This window comes from Mobula hypostoma, chromosome 4 (assembly GCF_963921235.1).
Source record: "Mobula hypostoma chromosome 4, sMobHyp1.1, whole genome shotgun sequence".
Taxonomy (NCBI): Eukaryota; Metazoa; Chordata; class Chondrichthyes; order Myliobatiformes; family Myliobatidae; genus Mobula; species Mobula hypostoma.
Genome location: NC_086100.1, coordinates 178,315,190 through 178,336,185, shown reverse-complemented (window position 1 = coordinate 178,336,185; position 20,996 = coordinate 178,315,190). Strand labels below are relative to the sequence as shown.

Below are 20,996 nucleotides of genomic sequence, written 5' to 3'. Positions count from 1 at the left end.
GTCAGCCTGAACCAGTCTGGCCATTCTCCTCTGACCTTTCTCATTAAAAAAGCATTTTCACCCACAGAGCTACTGCTCACTGGATTTTTTTTTTTGGTTGTTGTATTTTGCACCATTCTCTGTAAACGCAAGAGATTGTTGTGCACAAAAATCCCAGGAGATCAGCAGTTTCTGAGCTGAGATACTCAAAACACCCCTCCTGTCACCAGCAACCCTTCCACAGTCAAAGGCACAGTTCATCCCACATTCAGATGTTTGGTCTGAGCAACAACTGAATCACTTGACCATGCCTGCATGTTTTTATATATTGAGATGCCACACAATAAGATACTTGCATTAATGCGCAGGTGTACAGGTAAACCTCATAAAGTGGCCATTAAGTGTATAAAGTTTACTTTACTCCCAAGCCGAGTAAATCTGAACTTAAAAACACAACTCAGACAGACCTTGAGCAAAACTGTTATATAATCATGTTTATTTTCTTTTAACTTATGAGCCATAAACAAGAGTATTTTATGTTACAAAAGAAACAAAAATTAATTTAATATTTTGTATAGAATAGTTGATATTCAGAAATTAAAACATTTTAAAGTAGCTTCTGACCACATACAAAGATGAATTGAGTTGGTGTATAACTGAAAAAAATTCAGGAGGAATTTTTGAAACCTCTTGAACAAACTGTTATGTTCCAATGTTTAGGTCCAGTTCAATGGTACGTGGCTCCTTCAAGACAGGAGGGCAAGAACTGGAGACATTTCAGCCATCTTTTATCACATACTTTATTGGTGAGAGTAACTTTTGTTAAACCTGGAGAGCAACTTTTACCCTTCTCCTTCTGAAAAACAACCTGCAAAACCTAATGTTTAGAAATGTTAAATGCTTTACTTTCGTCCCTTGGCCAATATTACGAGGTGCAAAGGAATTGGTTTGGTGTGCTGCTCCTTACACTCTCTAATTATGTGTGAATTGTTAAGTGGTGGCAGGACTGTTAACCGAAACCGATTAACAAAATCAAAAGGGTTACTTTTTTTAATATATTGGATGATTACAATCCGAAATGTCTTACCTGAAAGGACTCTGGAACACTTTCAACAGTAATTTTTGAAAGGTCAGTCAACCCAAGGAAAGGTGCAATGAGACTCATTGTGAACATAAAACAGGAGGCTAGCAAGTAGCCCCTTGAGCCTTGTCCTGCCAGTCTTTGTGATTATAGCTGTTATGAAATCTAACTTCATATATTTGCCTTTTCCTTACATCCCTTAATATTTTAGGTTAACAAAAACCTATCAACATCAGATTTAAATCTTTAGGAGAGGCTTCCAACTTTCCACCAGCTCCTGATGTAGAAACACTTTACTCTTGGAAGACGTGGTTCTAATTTTTAGGTTTTGCCTGCAAGAATTGCCTGATCAACAGAATTGGGTGGCAGGGTGGAGATACGTCTCTACCAAGGGAGTTGCAAAGTACTCTATTCCTCCGCTAGCCTGCAGGTCACCCTCAGATAAGGTGTAGCACCTGCTTAACCCCCATAAGCCACCCCAATCAGGATCATGTGAACCCAAGAGAACAAGTGGTGGATGGTCATATGAGCAGCTAGCTCATATCACAAGTCCTGGTCATGTAACCACTGACACCAGGCAGACAATCTCCGAAGTATTGATAATGACTGGGGTAACTCATCTTGTAAAGACACTGTCCAGAAGAAGGCAATGGCAAATCACTTCTATAGAAAAGTCTGGCAATAGTCATGGTCATTGGGAGACCATGATCACTCACGTCATATGACACAACACATAACGACGACGATAAATCAGTAGAAATTACCTGTGGATCCACTTAATAGTCAGAAAACATCAAAGTGGGATTATAAATTCCAAGGGAGACCATTCTAGTCTCTGTAGTCTGTCACTGTAATTTAATGCTTTGCTTAAAGTTGGAATCTACCCTTAATAAACAGGACCTGATGGCATGGGAAAGAAGTAATTCAAACTAAAATTTAGCTTTTAAAAATTAGTACTGTTATTTTTACTGATTCTTCCATTAAAACATGTGCACCTTGCCATGGTAACCGCCTGACTGTGATTGCAGCTACTGTGTCTTTGCTGCTGGAAACTGAGTCTTAGCCTCTGTGGCAGATGTAGTAGTCCGAAAGGCCACCACAGAGGTGTGAGGTGAGGGGAGGAATTTACAAGGAGAGCGTATGCCTTTTGAGTGTGTACTCACTGCCTCATCTGTGATTGGTGACACAGATCAAATCCCATGTTGTGATTGGCACCAGGGCACTCACATAGCACAGAATAAACCTGTGCGGTGAGTAACTGTACTAAGCCCAGAGATCTGGCAGTGATGTGTCAGCAATGAAGAGTATTATAAACTCAGGTTGGCAAATAAAGACGGCCAAAACCCAACGCTCCAATGGGGACCCTACCTCCTTTGAGGGTTGAAATCAAAGGTCATAGTTCACACAATATTGCTGCAACTTCTGTCAGCAAAACAGGCGAGTCTCACACTTGTCGGGGACCTCACTGTGTTTTGGAATGATGGTAGAGAACCACGAGCTTCGCAACGATGAATGGACCCCATTCTCAGTTTCACTATTTCCACAGGGAATTGCTACGTCACATTAAAAGGCTTGTATGCATGATTTTTGCTTTAAAAAGCCGGCGCAATTTCCAGTTTCTACAAATTGGAATCCAGGGGTTCAGTCAAATAGTTCTTTTAAAGAACTAGCACAGCATGATAGGCCATATTGTTTCGTTCTGAAAGTGTACACCTGCGTCATAACCCTCGTCAGTCAATACCTGGTAATAAACAAAGCAACTGACTTGATTAACATTGGTACAATCTATTCACTGATGCAGCAGATTGGAGTACCATTGCACTGGGCTGCACCTGCCTGTGCTTTTGGGCTTTAGTTTTCTAACTAGATTCATCATGTTTCAAATATCTCTCCTGAGTTTCAGTGCTCTTGTCAATTTGTGACAAAATAAAAGTGGTGATGACATTTCTGAAGACTAATTTTTTTTTTCTTAACCAGTTCCTGACAAACAATTTTATTTCTATTTTTGTTGCATGTGATCTGAGCTTATTACCTAAAAGTCATTACCTACTAGGGCAGGGGTTCCCAACCTTTTTTATGCCATAGATCCATACCATAATCCAAAGTGTCAATGGACCCTAGGTTGGGAACCCCTGCATATTGAGGAATGTTGGCTGAGAAGAATCAGCATCCCAAGGGGAATTGTTTATCACTAGACATCACAGCTCATCGATCCTCATACAGTTCCTTCTAAACACAGATACTTAAAATGTACAATAGTCAATCCTGGACAAAATGGAAAAACTACAGAACAACATTATGAATCTACGTTGAGGACTTACTGTAAAAGTAGACATTACCTGCCATTGAAAAAGTGCTTTTACACATACCATTTTCTGTTTATTGCTGTATTTCAATCACTTCCCTGGATATCGTGTACAGGTGATTGTTACAACCATACTCCCCCCTGAGAGGGCATACGCCATTCCAGCACTGGCATTGCCATAGTGCAATCCCTGGACGTAGCCAATAAGGTGGCCCTATATTTAATTATTATGTCAGCTGGCATCCAGTTTATTACTGGCATGAGATTTCAACTTAGTCATGTGCATGCACAACCAATTCTCTGACAAAGACATTCTTGCTAGAGCAAGTTGGTAAGGGTATTTTAATGGCATGGACATCTGAGCACAAGATATTTGGGTTTCTAATTATTGAGCAAATGCATCGGGGGGGCGGGACTTGAATGTTGTTTTTTGTACCTAGCATCCCATAAAACACAGCCAAAGGTAACTCTACGTGCTCTATAGCACAGAGAGCACCAAGAACAAACATAAGTATACCTGCTGCTGCACAAGCTTTCCATTTCTTCCCCAGTGTTTAGTTTCTTAAAGGATAAATTAGCAAAATTTTTAGGTGATGAAGTGGTAGAATGGCTGTGCACAGAGCCTTAAGTGGATTTGAAGATCATGGACCTTGACTCTGCTGGAGTACACTCAGCAGATCCTGGTGAGCTTTGACAAGGTGGATGTGAGGAGAATGTTTTCTCCTGTGGGTGAATCTAGAGCTACTGTCAGCCGTTTATGAAAGAGATGAGGCCAGGTGCTTTGAGGATCTGTTGAACTCTTTCGCAGAGGGGAGTGGAATCTTTTAAAGACAGAGTGAAATAGAAGCTTGAGGATTAAGCTGTAAATGATACCACAAGTAGGTGGGAATGTGGGGTTGAGGCTACAATCAAGACTGGTATGGGGGGTGTTGGGGGGGGAACAACAGCATAGGATCAGCAAACGCTGCAGGAAATTGTAAACCCATCATGGGCGCCAGCCTCCCCACCATCAAGGAGATCTTCAACAGGCGATGCCTTAAGAAGGTGCCATCCATCATTAAGAACCACCACCACACAGGACATGGCCTCTTCTCAGCGCTATCATGAGAGAGGAGGTACAGCGGCCTGAAGACATGCAATCAGTGCTTTAGGAGCAGCTTCTTCCCATCCACCACCAGATTTCTGAATGGACGATGAGCCCATGAAAACTACCTCACTATTTTTACACCACGTACTAATTTTTACAGTATATTTATAAATTTCTAATTGTAATTTATAGTAGATTTGTTGTTCTTTGCAGAACAACAAATTTCATGACATATGTCAGTGATATTAAACCTGATTCTAATTCTGAAATTCGCGATCGTCTATGGACTATGGACTCACTTTCAAGGACTCTTCATCTCACATTCTCGATATCTATTGCTTATTTATTTAATTATTATTTCTTTTTGTATTTGCAGAGTTTGTCTTTTTCACACCCAAGATGGTGCAGTCTTTAATTCATTCTGTTATGGTTATTATTCTATAATGGATTTATTGAGTGTGCCCACATGAAAATAAATCTCAGGGTTGTACGTGGTGAGAGATGCACTTTGATAATAAGTCCACTTTGAACTTTGATCATATTAAATGTTGCACCAGGATTATGGAGCCAAATGGCATATCCATCCTAATTCACGTGTTACAAACCCATTATCAAACTTAATGCTATAGGAATGAACTGTCAGTCAAATATCCACAGTGAGACAGCCAGTCCCAGTCAACAGTCTGAGTTCCTTTTGCTCAAACTGGGGATTGGTTAACGAGACGGGGTGGTGGGTATCAGAACACTATCAGGAGGACTGGCTGCATTGAGGTGACGCAAGGGTAAGCACGTGGGTCTCAGTTAGTTACAACCCTCCATCTGTATTTGGGTGAGGGTGCTGACGGTACAAGGCAGGGAGGTGAGCAGTGAGGAGGAAGCAAATACCCTGCAATTCATACAGAGCAGTTCAGTGACTAAACAGGAAAGTAGAGGATTTAACCAAAGCAAATCACTATTGGTGCTGGAATTCTGCATTTTACATAACAAGGATTTAATTTTATTTCATACTTTGACCTAAATATGGTCCAGACAATCTTTTATTGATAGTTATTTTGTAGTAACCCACAAATTAATGATTCAAAGTTAAATCAAGATTCCCTAGGGATTCTTGCTGTGTTTTAGGGCTCCGTGGTGATCAGTCAGCCTCAGAAGGTGTTGGGAAAGCCTCTCCTCAGCCTATCTGGGGAAGGGTTCAGGTAGGCTGGCTAAACAAACCCTCTGTCAACCTGACTGAATCAAGCAGCATACACCCAACCTATTCACTCCCTTACTCACCGGTTCATCAAAGCTCAGGTGCACGAGTGAAGTCAGGTTACAAATTAATGAACAGCCCTTTACATACAACAGCAGCCAGTCACCATGTTAGCTGCAAGTCGAGGTTCAGCTATCATAGCCTCTCATACTCTTCTCTTCACTTTTCAGAGTGTGGCTACTCAACGTTACCCTGAAGGGATTGAACCAGAGATGCCAGCTTCAGAATGCACAAACTTTAAGATGTCCTGCGGCTTAGGATGGGGTTTAGTTTTATTCTCAAGCAGAGCTTTACTTGGGTTGGTAGTTAACTGGCCACTTCAAATTGTCCTGTGTACGTGGTGAGTGGTTGAATCTTGAGGGAGCTGATGAGAATGTGGAAGACAGTAAAGTGCAATTGGTGTAGGATGGTTAGCATTAACACACTGGGCCAAAGGGCCTGTTTATATTCTGTGTGATTCTACACCTCACCATTAACCACCACCTCCATAACCACCAGTACCTTCTCTTTCAACTCTGCATCTCAAGCAATGGTACAGAGACTGGTTGTACGTGCAACTGGGTTAAAGAGACGAAAGTAGAAGCACAAGATGTCCAGCCAGATGCCAGATGGTGTATAATGCAGGACAGTGTGGCATTGGGCAGAATAAAAAAAAGAAACAGGATATATTTCAGGATTATAACTTGGTAGGTAGAGAGATTTAGGTATCCTACACAGATTACAACAAGCAATGAAGAAAATACATGAATCACTAGTATTTATTGCAAGGGGACCTAAGTACAAGAGTTGCTTCAACTTAATGGGACTTCACCATCAGTACAGAGACTGGCTGGAGGTAAAACTGTGTTCTCAAGGAATTAAAACAGAACTGCACTTTTTAATTTCCGGAACATTTGAGCTATCTGGATATAAATTACAGATCTGTTCAGCTTTAGGGTGAAATCTACAGATGGAGCAGCCTATGGTTAACAAGCTGGATGACTGTCTTTTGAAATGTCACTCATGCAAAATCATGAGGGGCATTTAAGAAACTCTTGGTAGGCATATAGATGATAGGAGAAAGGAGGACTACGTAGGAGGGGGCGTTAGATTAATCTTAGAGTAGGTTAAAAGTTGGCCTGACATTGTGGGCTGAAGGCCCTGTATTGTGCTGTAATGTTCTACGTTCAGTCTGTTCACCAGAGCCTCCGTGGCCGTTTCTGATGTGCAATCATCCACTTTAAAGGTAATCCCCCCTCTCCAGCAAGGTTTGGTCAAGGACTGCTGAGAAAACAGGGAGCTTGAAATTAACTTTTAGTCATGGGTTTTTAGATGGGAGTTCACTGCTTCTAGGTTCAATGTATTTTCAATTGCGTGATGTTTTGCAAAGATAACGATCTCTTGGAGATCATCATCTTTCCAAAGAAAGCTGTGCAGCAAATAAGAAATGCATTGTCTAATTGTTTAGGAAACCTTTAGAAACTACAGTGTGTAACCTCAGGAAGGATAATGTCTACCTTTACACACGGCACAGGCATACATATTTACATAGAACTATACACGCTCTACCCAACATTTACCAATAGACAAATTACTGGATAGCTCCTCTTTCATGTGGTGTTACAACAGGGAGATTACCAGTAATTCTCTGAAGACTGAAACAGTGGGAAACACCTCTTAAATTAGAGGGACAGAGGAGACATTTGTTTCCCTGGATGATACAACAATATTGACAAAGACGTGAATTATTGAATTACAATCATCTTTCCTTCCCTGTCACCTCTTTAGCGTAACGGGCCAAATGGCCTCCTCCTGTGCTGTTTGAGTTTCGTTGTTTAATAATATAAGATTTTCCTTAATCTTGCACATCCTCTTTTATCACTATGGTAACGAGGTCAAATAAAAAAAAAATGCCAAGGCAGCCAGGTTTGTGGATTCTATTTGACTGTGAAGTGACTCTATTGGGTTTCCATAATCGGAAATGGTGACGCAGTCAGGTTGCCACTGAAAGGACATCACCTAGTGTTAAATTCCTCGTGCATCAGCTGCTCAGCAAGTAATCAGATGTACCACTGTGTCAATTCATTGAATGCATTTATTCCTGATGTGAAAGAAACAATTATAAAGGACATATAGAGAGAGACACATCTTGCTGTGTAAATATGGGAAACTAAAGGTAAAATAAGATGAGCAAATGGCTAACTCAAGGGAGCATAATTTTAAGGTGACTGGAGGAAAGTATAAGGGCATCCCAGAGGTAGTTGTTTTTTGTTTACACAGACTGCGATGGGTGCATGTAACACTTGCCAGGGTTGGTGGTTGAGATAGATATATCAGGGACAGTTAATAGACTCTTGGGTAGGCATATGGATGATAGAAAAATAGAGGGCAATGTAGGAGTTAGATTGATCTTAGAGCAGGTTAAAAGGCCAGCACAATATCATGGGCCAAAGGACCTGTACTGTACTGCAATATTCTATGTTCTAAAGGATATCGCAGTTAATAAATGGACAATTCCAGATGTTAAGAGTTGGACACACTTTCTCCAGGAAGAAAAAACTTGGATGCCATTCAAACAAAAGGGATTGATAAATCTCTTGTAAATGGAGGTGAACAGATCTTAGGGTTGGAAGAGGGCAAAGATGTCAGGGAATGGAGGGGAAAAATGTCAGGGAATGGAGGGGAAAGATGTCAGGGAATGGAGGGGAAAGATGTCAGGGAATGGAGGGGAAAGAGATCAGGGAATGCATTAATACCAAAGAAACTCATGCAAAGTACATTCACTGTGGCAACATTCATGAATCCAATTACCTGGGAACAAAGGAGATGAAGGAATTTTACAAGGCCAAGCCCAAGGGATGTGCAGCTTTGTCGGGTTTTATTCTGTCAAGCAGAGAAAATGTCTCTAACTCCATGTAAAATTTAAGATGGCAGCCAGGAGAAGGGGGTCATAGCTGGGACAACAGGATGCGTCCCAGGCAGCTTGATAAGTGGGATAGGAAAATTTGGGAGGTGATTATTTTTAAAACATGGAAGGAATGGAAAATAAAAACAGACAGATAGCTCACAAGTGTATTTGCACCTCTGACCCAGTGTCAAGCACTGGTGGCACGCGGGTGACATGAACATCGTAGAGCTGCTTGGACCCCATTCCAGCTTTCCACCTGAGATTAACATGTAACAATTACCAGACAAAATGTAACAGGGATAAGGAATGCTGATGGATATGCAGGAGAGAGAAGGGAATAGTGCTGCATATGTCATTTCCTTGCCTGATTATGCCTTGTATCTGGTTTTGTGAATACTTTGTGCCATCCTTACATAAGGGATAATTGTACAGGTAGCTAATGTACTCCAGTGATTTACACAGAACATGGTCAGGATGGACGATTTCACTGACAGTTAGCTTGTCCTTTCTTTTACTGATCTTAAGCACCTCAATTCCACTCCACTATTTAATTAAATCAGGGCTGATTTAGACCATAACTTCAATTGGCTGGGTTGGTAAAATGACCCTTATACCCTCGCTTAACAAAATTGGTTCTTGTTTCCACAGCTCCAAGCTCCTCAAGACAATGTTTGGTAGGTGGCAGAGACTGAGAAGAGGGGTTTCAAGGAGGGTGTGAGGACAAAATAAAAACAACTTAAAATGAGACCACGTTAGATTCAGGGTTGTTAAATGCTATTGGGAGAGGGACACTCGTGGGACAGGAATACGTAACTGCAGATGATTTCATCTCCACGGTAGTGTAGAGGTTAGCATGATGCTACTGCATGTCAGACCGTTAGAGTCTGGAGTCCAATCACGGCGTCCTCTGAAAGGAGTTTGTATGTCCTTTCCGTGGGAGGCATGGGCTTCCCCCCGGGTTCTCTGGTTTCCTCCCACAGTCCGAAGACGTACCAGTTAGTTGGTTAATTGGTCACTGTAAATTGTCCCATGTTTAGGTTAGGTTTAAATCGGGGGTTGCTGGGCAGCATGGCTCAAAGGGCCATCCTGTACCTCTACATTAAACAAAATACTCAGCAGGTCATGCAGCGTCTGTGGAAAGGGAAACTGAGTTAATTTTCAGTGATGGCACTTCATCTGAAGTGGAAGCTTCGGCATTTTAGTGTGTGCAATAGGAAAGATTAGCTTTATTTGTCACACGTACATCAAAACATACAGTGAAATGCGACAGTTGCGCCAAATCAAATCAACAAAGGTTATGCTGGACAAGTGTCGCCACATAGCATGCCCACAACCCACTAACCATAACCCATAAGTCTTTGGAATGTCGGAGGAAACCGGAGCACCCATTGAAACCCTACAGGAAAAGGAAGTGTGGATGCAGGGAAAAGAAAAAGCAAAAGGGAAGGTGTGGGAGGGAATTGGGAAAACGTGCAAAATAATGCTGGCAACCTTGTCGTATTTTCTGCTTTGATTTCAGACTCCCACGGTCTGCGGTATTTTGTTCAATTGTAATCAACTTCCCGAAGATCAGGGGTCTTGAGAGCAGTGATCAACGTGCCTACAGTCTGACTGAGGTATTGACTGCGCCGCATACACTGGTAAACAAGTCACCCAACCCCCTCCCTGCTGAAGGGAGAGAAACAGGGCGAGCATGTTACCTCACCTAGAGACACAAGAGACTGTATGCACTCAAATCTACAGCACCAAGCAATCTGCTGATTGGAGAAACTCATCTGGTCACGCAGCATCTCTGGGTGGGGGGAGAGGAACTTCAGGTCAAAAACCCTGCATCAGGATCCAGACACTGAGTTCTTACAGCAGGTTGTCTGCCGCTTGTTATTTGACCTTCAGGGCGAGAGTATGCACTAGGGTTGGTGGAACGGAACAAATTTTGTCCTCACACAGTTTTGAAAGTAAAAGGGTCAAACTTTATACGAGTCAAACACAGACTGTAATATAAAATGAGAAGATGAAGTTTACAGGGGAGTAGCTTTAGAGAATCTGTGTAAATGATCCCAGTGATACATTAATGGAAGTGTCACAGGTTAGATCTCTGTGGATTCAATCCGTTCCAGACGAGATGGTGTCCATTGCTTCATGTCATCGGCTGTGGGGGAGTTGACCGTTGTGTTCATCTCATTAAGTTTGCTCTCCAGTGCTTGGTTCTTCTGGTACATCTCCACATAGTTCAACTGCAGCTGCTTCTGATACTTGATGACTTTGTCCTTCTCCTCCTGCCAGGTCTGCCTCTCCTCCTCGAAGTGGGAGAGCTGCTGCTCGTGTTGCTGCCGCTCCAGCCTCAGCTCTCCCTGCAGCCGCTCCACCTGCTTCCTCAGGGCCTTCGCCGCGTCCTCGTTCTGCCGCTGCATCTTGGCCTCGTCGCTCTCGCAGCTCTGCTCGTCCCGCTCCTCCTCCGGCGCCTCCTCGCTGCACTGTGCCGGCTGGCCCGCACTGACCAGGGCTTGCTTCAAGCCCGAGATCTCTACCTCATTCTGGCCGAGCTTCTCCCTCAGGAGCTGGGCCTCGCTGGCTTTCCGCTGCAGCTCGTTCTCACACACTTCCAGCTCGATGCCTTTGGCACCGAAGGAGTCCTTCAGCTCAAGGATCTGCTCCTCCTTGGCCCGCAGTGCTGATGTCAACTCCTTTAGCTGTGTCCTTAATACCACCATCTCGTTCAGCTTCTGGGCAACGTCAGCCTGCGAGTCTTTCATCTGCTGCTTCATTAAGGAGATCTCACCGGCCTTCTGACATACCTGAGGCAGACAGAGAGAGAGTGTGAATGAAGATACAATTCCCACATTATACTCATTCGAGTAATACAGCACAGCTGGAGGCCCTTTGGCCCAGCTGCTCCATACTGACCACAGCATCCTCCTGCTAGTAGTCCCGGTTACCTGTGTTCACCCCATCATCCCCCCAAGCCCTGCCCGTCCTTTACTCCAATCCCTGCAGACCGTAACACATAGGAACAGCATTAGGCCATTCAGCCCATCTAGTCTGCTTCAGCATTAATCGCACCAGCCCTACCATAGCAACATAGAAGACAGAGCTGCCACCTGACAACTCTTGTGACCTGACCTTAGGTGCTGTCTATGTGGAGTTAGCACGTTCTCCCTGTGACAGCGTGGATCTCTGCCACGTGCCCTGATTTCCCCCCACACCCCTAAGGCAAGTGGACTTGTTGATACTCTCTGCGACCGCCTTATTAGTGGGCAGAGCTACCATGGCACTCAACGGGGATTTCTTCGAGCTCATCTGCAGAAACAGCATAATTTCTACCTTTTTCCTTTTCAAGGTGGATGGGGTTCTATGAGGCGAAGTTTTTCCCCTCTGCCATCGGATTTCCGAACAATCATGAACCCATAACTCCAAGTTGCTATTCCTTTTTTTTTGCACTATTTATGTTGTAATTTATATATTTGTTTTAGTCTTTGCATTGTACAGCTGCCGAAAAACAAAATTCACGTCAGATATTAAACCTGAGTCTGATTCTTTGGGATCAATTTATACAGCACATATATACATATATGACATATGTGAGTGGTGATAAACCCGATTCGGATTTGGGTCTCTGTTGTGGACTGAGAGTGGGGAGAGGGGAATCATGGTTGGGAAAAGGGGAATGGAGAAACGGAGAAGGCAAGTACCAGAGAGACATTCTGTAATGATTAATAAACCAACTGTTTGGAATCGAGTGACCTTGCCTGGCGTCTCAGGGTTGGGTGTGTCTGCAGCCACGCCAGTAACACCCCTGCCGCAACATTTCTTCTCTGCCACCTGTCCCACGCCCCTCCACCTTTGCCATTCCCAACATCCTTTGCTCCTGCTGGATTTACAAACTCGCTCTCCGCTCCGCATTGACAAATGCAGGGTTGTATATGTGTATTTATATAGAGATACAGCACAGTAACAGGCTCTTCCAGTCCAAGGGCCCACGCTGCCCAATTCTGTCTACGTGACCAATTAACCGATTAACCTGTGTCTTTGGAACACCAGAGAAAACCCATACGTTCACCAGAGAACATACAAACTCCTGGCACCATTACAATATTACGCTAACTGCTAGCCTACCATGCTGCCTATGACATGTGAAGAAATCCTTGTGGTCACACGAGACCATGTAGCCTCCACACAAACAACATCAGAGGTCAGGACTGAACCAGGGACCCTGGAGTGCCGAGGCCCCAGCTCTACCAGTTGCATCTCTGTGCCTAGTTCTCTCTGCTGCCGGGCTTAATGAAAGTGCAAACCGATTCAACCGAGAAGGGAAGAGGAATGAGGAAGAGCATGCTTGAAGAACTTGGTGGGTCAAGCAACATCTGGGGAGGCAAAGGGTGCAAGTCAACATTTCAGGTGGAGATGCTGAGCCAGTCAATGAGTCTACACGTGCATGATGAAACTACTTAGTGACACAGTGCCAGCAACCCACCTATTTAACCCTATCCTAATCACAGGACAATTTACAATGAGCAATTAACCTACTAACCAGTACATCTTTGGACTGTGGAAGGAAACTGGAGCACCTGGAGGAAACCCACGCAGTACACTGGGAGGTCAGACTCCTTACAGATGGTGCTGGAATTGAACTCCCAACTCCGGAACGCCCTGAACTGTAACAGTGTCACCCTAACCGCTACGCTACCATGGCAACATTGGCAGGCATTGCCTCGGAGACCAATGTAAGCAGAATGAAGAGCAATTCTAAAAAGGAAATGAGTAAAGAGTTGGAAAGGAACATTGTGCAGGGATGTGGAGAAAGAGTGGGTGAGGTGGGTAGCACGAATTGGAGAGCTCTCAATGACTTCCTTTGATGCGGTAAGATTCGGCACTTGCCAATGAAAACACATATTATTAACATGCCAGAACATTAAAATTATTTTCACACTTCTCTCTGACAAGGAAATGATGTCAGCATGTTAATGCTTCATCCAGTATCCATCATGAAAATAATCTGAGAAACATTAAACGAATTTCCTCTTTTGACTCATCAAAATGGAACAAAGTGCACGGGAGCCGCAACACTCAATCCTCCATAAGCGCCAGCAGCCTGGACTCTGCCTTCAGCACCTGAAGAGCTTCCAAATCATTTCTGCTCCACCAAGTGTTTCATAGCACTTACCTGTTAACATGGGAATGCTAAAAAAGTAGGGAATCATCCCCATGAGTCTGTTCCTAAAACCATAAAACATAAGAACAGACTTAAGCCATTTAGCCCATCGAGTCCTCTCTGCCTTTCCAACATAGCTGATTTATTATCTCTCTCAGCCACATGCCCCTGCCTTTTTCCCATAACCTTTGGTGTCCTTACTAATCAAGAACCTCTCAATCTCTACTTTAAATAGACCCAATGACTCTGATTCCACAGCTGCCTGTCGCAAAGAATTCCACAGATTCACCACCCACTTGCTAAAGAAATTCCTCCTTATCTCTGTTCCAATAGCACGTCCTTCTCTCCCAAAACTCTACCCTTTGGCCATATGATCACTTTATATACGGTCTGCAACTTAATTCTTAACACCCATGTTAGCAAAATCTAGCAATTTTGGATCTTAAATTATTAAATGGCAATAACTGTGGTGGCCAGTGTGATCATGTTTGCTGTTGTGTGCTGGGGCAGCAGGCTGAGGGTAGCAGACACCAACAGAACAAACAAACTCATTCGTAAGGCCAGTGATGTTGTGGGGATGGAACTGGACTCTCAGACGGTGGTGTCTGAAAAGAGGATGCTGTCCAAGTTGCATGCCATCTTGGACAATGTCTCCCATCCACTACATAATGGACTGGTTGGGCACAGGAGTACATTCAGCCAGAGACTCATTCCACCGAGATGCAACACAGAGCATCATAGGAAGTCACTCCGCCTGTGGCCATCAAACTTTACAACTCCTCCCTTGGAGGGTCAGACACCCTGAGCCAATAGGCTGGTCCTGGACTTATTTCCTGGCATAATTTACACATTACTATTTAATTATTTATGGTTTTATTACTATTTAATTATAGTGCAACTGTAACAAAAACCAATTTCCCCCAGGATCAATAAAGTATGACTATGACTATGACTAAATTATAAACATTTGTTTTAGAACTATTTTGCCATAGTCTTCCTACTCAAGGTATTGAATCCTGGGTGTAATTTCTAAGGTAACTTTTCCAATTATCTTCCTTCATACACAAGCTAAGATGAGATAGCATTGAGTTGAGGTTTGAGGTCAGCCAGTCCCGAGAGTGAGGGCTGATGATCCCGAGGTCAGTGAGTTCTGGGGTCAGAGGTCTGAGGTCAGCGAGTCCTGGGGTCAGAGGTCTGCGAGCCCTGGGGTCAGAGGTCTGCGAGCTCTGGGGTCAGAGGTCTGAGGTCAGTGAATCCCGAGATTGAAGGCCTGTGGTCAGTCAATGGGTCCTGAGGTTGGAGATCCAAGATTGGTGAGTCCTGGGGTCAAAGCCTGGGGGTTGGTGAGTCTGGAGGTCAAAGACCGAGCTTGTCAAGTTTGAAGGTCGATGTCCCTAGGTCAGCAAGTCCTGAGGTTGGAGGTCCAATGTCAGTGAGCCTGGGTCCACTGTCTGAAGTTTGGAGGCTGGGGGGGGGGGGCCTGTCCTGGGGCTGGAGGCCTATCTGTGTACGTGGATAGGGGTGGGGTGGGGTGTGGGGGACTGTGGGAAGGGGGCTTGTTTTATTGTTGTTACTTACTGTATATTGGCTGCATGTTGTTCTGCTGAAAATTGTGGGCATGTTTTGCTGGACCCTGACCCCGATCTGTCAAGGACCGTGTGGCGGCTGCCGTGCATCAGCCTCCCCACATCAGGCACAGTAATTCTCCATTAAGGGAAGCCACCCTAACATCATGGATTGAGTCCTGTGGCAATCAGCAAGAAGTGAAGGGAGCAAGTTGTGAAGTCTGGAACCCCCTAATCATGATCTGGCCAGAATATGTGGATCCTAATCACTCCTACCACTGGACAGTCCCTTAAGGGAACATCAGATTCGGCTTGAGTGATCCCACTACTACTTAGATACTAATTTGCTTAATTACTGTGTGTAAAGCCTGTACCTGTTGTGAGCGTTGTGTTGGGGCAGGGCAGCTAGGGAGATCACCTCCTACAGAATGCGTTAATGCATCATATTATCAGGACTGGAAAGCTTCCCTGAACTAGTTTGGATAGTCCAAGGATAGAGCAATGGAGGGGAATGAAATTGCTCATATACATTTCTCCCAAATTGACATGCTTGTTGCCAATCTCAGGAGCTCATGCCATTTTGTGATTCAGTAGCATTTACAGAGTGTGGTTGGAGTCTGGAAGATACTGCCTACAGCGCGGCTGCAGGCCAATACACAACATTTCAGAAGTATGTAGACAACAATATATTTTACCAAGGCATGAAAGGGTTCGGACCAAATGGGATTGGTGTAGGCAGGTATGATGAGAGTTACAGACATGGTGGCCCTCGGGATCCGTTTCAGTGCTGTAGGACTCCATGGTACTCTGAGTTTGGCCATGGTCATAAGGAACCAAGTGTGGTGTGTGGCAGATTGAATGAGCCAGACAATGTTTTGTTAGTGGTCCTACATCTGTGGACTAGGGAAATGGCCCAGAGCAGGAAACCCTGGGCTAACATCTGGCCAAAATATACACCATCTAGCACATAGGAGAGGAAAGCTCTCCTTAACAATAGCTAAAACCATCAGAATGAACAATTGGCATCTCCTCACAAGAGGTACAAAAAACAATGGCAACTGGAGGCAGCGAGCTCCAAAAGAGAAGCTGGTCACTGGACTTTATAGCTCAGCTGCTCAATGACCCAGAAACAAGAGAAAATGTGTAGATGCTGGAAATCCAAAGCAACATACACACAAAATACTAGAGGAACACAGCAGGTTAAGCAGCATCTATGGAGAAGAGTAATCAGTCGACATTTCGGGCTGAGACCCTTCTTCAGGACTGGGTGTGATAAAGTGTCTTTGCTATGGCAAGGCCCAAGCTCTGTGCTACGAGAATTCAGTTCTGGCTACAATTCTGGCCTTGACTGAGTGCAGCTGGAGCAACAAATAGGAAGATGGAGGAACTCAGCAGGTCAGGCGGCATCAGAGCAGGGAAATGGACGGTCAACATTCGAAGTTGAGACCCTTCTTCTGACTGGAAGAGTAGAGGGCGGGGCGGAGGGGTTGCTGTGGAGAAAGGGGTGGAACAAGAGCTGTCAAGCAATAGGTGGATCCAGGTGTCTTGGCAGAGAGAGAGGAGGAAAGAGGGGAAATAGTGACAGAGGCTGTGTGGTATCAGTGGAGGCAACAAAGGACAGCAGACGATGGAATCTGATTGGAAAGGAAGGTGGAGCTTGGAACTATATATGCGTGGGGTTCACATTCTGCTCTCTCTCCCTATGACACTGGGAAATCTAACAACTGCATATAATCACTGCTCTTAGCATGATGACAATATCTAAAGCTCACTACAAATGCAGGTTTAAAACTGATATGAATTGCATGGCAAGATGTTGTAACAGTCGCGAAATTTGATGTGCATTGGTAACTTCCATTGATGCTGCCTGACCTGCTGAGTTCCTCCAGCATTCTGTGTGTCTCACTGCCACTACCTTGCCGTCCTGGGGTTCAAAGGCAACTGCCCAGGGCTCCTGTCTGAACCCAGCACATGCATCAGCACCATTCAGCCCTCAATAAACCTACTTGAGTGTCACTGCAGCGAATTGCTGGCAACCCACTGCCTGCATGAAGCAGTCAGGGGCAACTGGAAGGTCAGTAGCTGATGGGCAGAAGGGTAGGAGTGGGAGAACGGGGCAGGGTGGGAGTGGGAGAACGGGGCGGAATGGGAGCGGGAGAACGGGGTGGGGGTAGGAGTGGGAGAACGGGGCGAGGGTAGGAGTGGGAGAACGGGGCGAGGGTAGGAGACTGGGGCGGACTCAACTGCTGTACAAGAAGCCAGTTTAGCTTCAATGGGATGAATGGAGCTTGGGCATCCTTGGGCGTTTGGGGAAGTAGAAATAATAGGGTTTTTTCAAGATTCTTGGGGGGGGGGGGAGGCAGCACCCTAACTTGAGGCTTAAGACCTGACCAACCGTTAGTAGAGCAGTCACTTCCAAGAGAAAGGATGAGGCACTGGAACACTTTCACTGCAAGTGGTTATCACTCGCCACGACTCATCTGAAACTCAGCAATCTCATCTGACCTTACCAACCAATTCAGGGAGTAGATGGGTGATCATCGAGAGAGGAAAAGGGAGAAGGAAGACAGTGCTGGGTCCCCCAGAGGCCATTCCCATCAGCAACAGGTAAACCCCTTACTGCTGTGGGGGATGACCTGTCTGGGCAAGGCAGCAGCAGCCAGACCAATAGCACTACGGTTGGCTCTAAGCCTCAGAAGGGAAGGGCAAAGTCAGGCAGAGCAATAGTCAAAAGGGACTCGATAGTTAGGGGGACAGATAGGAGATTCTGTGGCAGCAAAAGAGACACCAGGATAGTGTGTTGTCTCCCAGGTGCTAAGGTCCAGGATGTCTCTGAGCAGTTGCAGAATATTATTGAAGGGGAGGGTGAGCAGAGGGAGGTCATCGTACATGTTGGTACCAATGGGATAGGCAGGAGAGGGGTAGAGGTCCTGCGCAGTAATTTTAGGGAGTTGGGAAGGAGGCTGAAGAACAGGACTTCCAAGGTGGTCATCTCGGATTATTCCCAGTGCCACGAGCTAGTGAAGGTCAGAACATGAAGATAGCGCAGATGAATGAGTGGCTGACGAGAAGGTGCAGGGGGCAGGCTTTCAAATTCTTGGATCATTGGAAACTTTTCTGGGGAAGGGTTGCACCTGAACAGGAGGGGAACCAATATCCTGAGAGGGAGGTTTACTAATGTTACTGGGAAGGGTTTAAACTAGATTTGCAGGGGGGTGGGAACCAAAGTGAAGAGGCAGAGGATGGGGCAGTTGGCACACAAGCAGTGACAGCTTGTAGGGGGTTTATGAGGAAGGATAGGCAGATGATAGAACAAAGAAGCACTCAGACTATTGGTTTAAGATGTGTATTTTAATGCAAGGAGTATCATGAGCAAGGCAGATGAACTTAGATCGTGGAACTATGACGTTGTGGTCATTACAGAGACTTGGATGTCTCAGGGGCAGGAATGGCTGCTGAGTATGCCAGGCTTTAGAAGTTTCTAAAAGGACAGAGAGGGAGGCAGAAGAGGTGGCAGAATGGCACTGTTATCAGGGATAGTGCCATGGCTGCAAAAAGTAGGAAGTCATGGAGGGGTTGTCTACAGAGTCATTGTGGGTGGAAGTTAGGAACAGAAAGGGGTCAATAACTCTACTGGGTGTTTTTATAGACCTCCCCCCCCCCCCCAATAGTAACAGAGACATCAAGGAGCAGATAAGGAAGCAGATTCTGGAAAAGTGCAATAATAGGGTCATTGTGATAGGTGATTTTAACTTTCCTAATATTGACTGGCATCTCATTAGCACAAGGGGGCTAGATGGGGTGGAATTTGTTAGGTGCGTTCAGGAAAGTTTTCTGATGCAATATGTATATAAGCCATCTAGAGGAGAGGCTGTACTTGATCTGGTATTGGGAAATGAACCTGGTCGTGTGTCAGATCTCTCGGTGGAAGAGCATTTTGGAGGTATTGATCACAACTGTATCTCTTTCACCATAGCGGTGGAGAGGGATAGGAGCAGAAAATTTGGGAAAACATTTAATTGGGGTGGGGAAATATGATTAAGCAGGAACTTAGGAACATGAATTGGGAACAGATGTTCTCAGGGAAATGCATGGCAGAAATATGGCAAATGTTCAGGGAACATTTGCATGGTGTTCTGCATAGATTGTTCCATTGAGGCAGGGAAAGGATGGTAGGGTAAAAGAACCATGGTGTATAAAGGATGTAGAAAATCTAGTTAAGAAAAGCTTGCAAAGGATTCAACAATCTGGGGACCGTTAGAGGTCTAGAAAATTACAAAGATGCCAGAAAGGAGCTCAAGAATTAAATTAGGAGAGCTAGGTGACCATGAGAAGGCCTTGGTGAGCAGGATTAAGGAAAACCCCAAGGCGTTCTACATGTATGTGAAGAGCAAGAGGCTGAGCCATGTGAGAATAGGACCAATCAGGAGTGAGAGTGGAAACATGTGCATGGAGCCAGAGAAGGTAGCAAAGGTACTTAATGAATACTTTGCTTCAGTTTTCACCAGTGACTTTGGAAACTGTGGGGATGACTTAAAGAGGACTGAACAACTTGAGTGTATAGACATTATGAAAGAGGATGTGCTGGTGCTTTTGAAAGGTATTAAGTTAGATAAGTCACTGGGACCAGACAAGATATAACCCAGGATACCAAGAGAAGTGAAGGAGGAGATTGCTGAGCCTCTGGTGATGATCTTTGCATCATCAATAGAGATGTACCAGAGGATTGGAAGTTTGCAAACGTTGTTCCCTTGTTCAAGAAAGGGAGTAGGGATAACCCAGGAAATTATAGATCATTGATTCTTACTTCAGTGATGGGAAAGTTGCTGGAGAAGATCCAGAGAGGCAGGATTTATGAGCATCTGGAAAGACATAATCTCATTAGGGTTAGTCAGCATGGTTTTCTCAAGGGCAAGTCATGCCTTACGAACCTGATTGAATTCTTTGAGGATGTAACAAAACACATTGATGAAGGTAGAATAGAGTAGAAAGTAGAGTAGTGTATATGGATTTCAGTAAGGCATTTGATAAGGTTCCCCATGGAAGGCACGTTCAGAATGAGGCATGGGGTCCAAGGAGACCTTGTTTTGTGGATCCAGAATTAGTTCGACCACAGAAGACAAAAGGTGTTTGTAGATGGTTCATATTCTGCATGGAGGATGGTGACCAGTGGTGTTCCGCAGGGATCTGTTCTGGGACCCCTCCTCTATGTGATTTTTATAAATGACCTGGATGAAGAAGTGAAAGGGTGGGTTAGCAAGTTTGCTGATGGCGCAAATATTGGGGGTGTTGTGGATAGTCTGAAGGGTTGTCAGAGGTTACAATGAGTCATCAATAGGATGCAGAATTGGGTTGAGAAGTGGCAGATGGAGTTCAACCCAGATAAGTGTGAAGTGGTTCATTTCGGTAGGTCAAATTTGAAGACAGAATATTATATTAATGGTAAGACTCTTGGTAGTGTGGAGGATCAGTAAGATCTTGGGGTCCATGTCCATAGGACACTCAAAGCTGCTGCACAGGTTGACAGTGTTGTTAAGAAGGCGTATGAAGTGTTAGCCTTCATCAACCATGGGACTGAGTCAAAGAGACATGACATAATGTTACAGCTATAAAAGACTTTAGTTAGAACCCACATGGAGTACTGTGTTCAGTTCTGGTCACTTATAACAGGAAGGATGCTACATAGAGAGT

At 44.6% G+C, this 20,996-nt stretch overlaps 1 protein-coding gene across 5 annotated transcripts in view; it reads right to left on the bottom strand.

The window, feature by feature from the left end:
* Nucleotides 1-464: 464 nt before the first annotated feature.
* Nucleotides 465-20,996, bottom strand: part of LOC134345817 (leucine zipper putative tumor suppressor 3) — a 234,073-nt gene continuing 213,541 nt past the window's right edge. For all 5 annotated transcript variants that reach the window (XM_063047080.1, XM_063047079.1, XM_063047082.1 and 2 more), the window contains exon 4: nt 465-11,386. In XM_063047080.1, the coding sequence (XP_062903150.1) occupies nt 10,679-11,386 (708 nt within the window). In that variant the 3' untranslated portion in view covers nt 465-10,678. The remainder of the gene's footprint in view (nt 11,387-20,996) is intronic.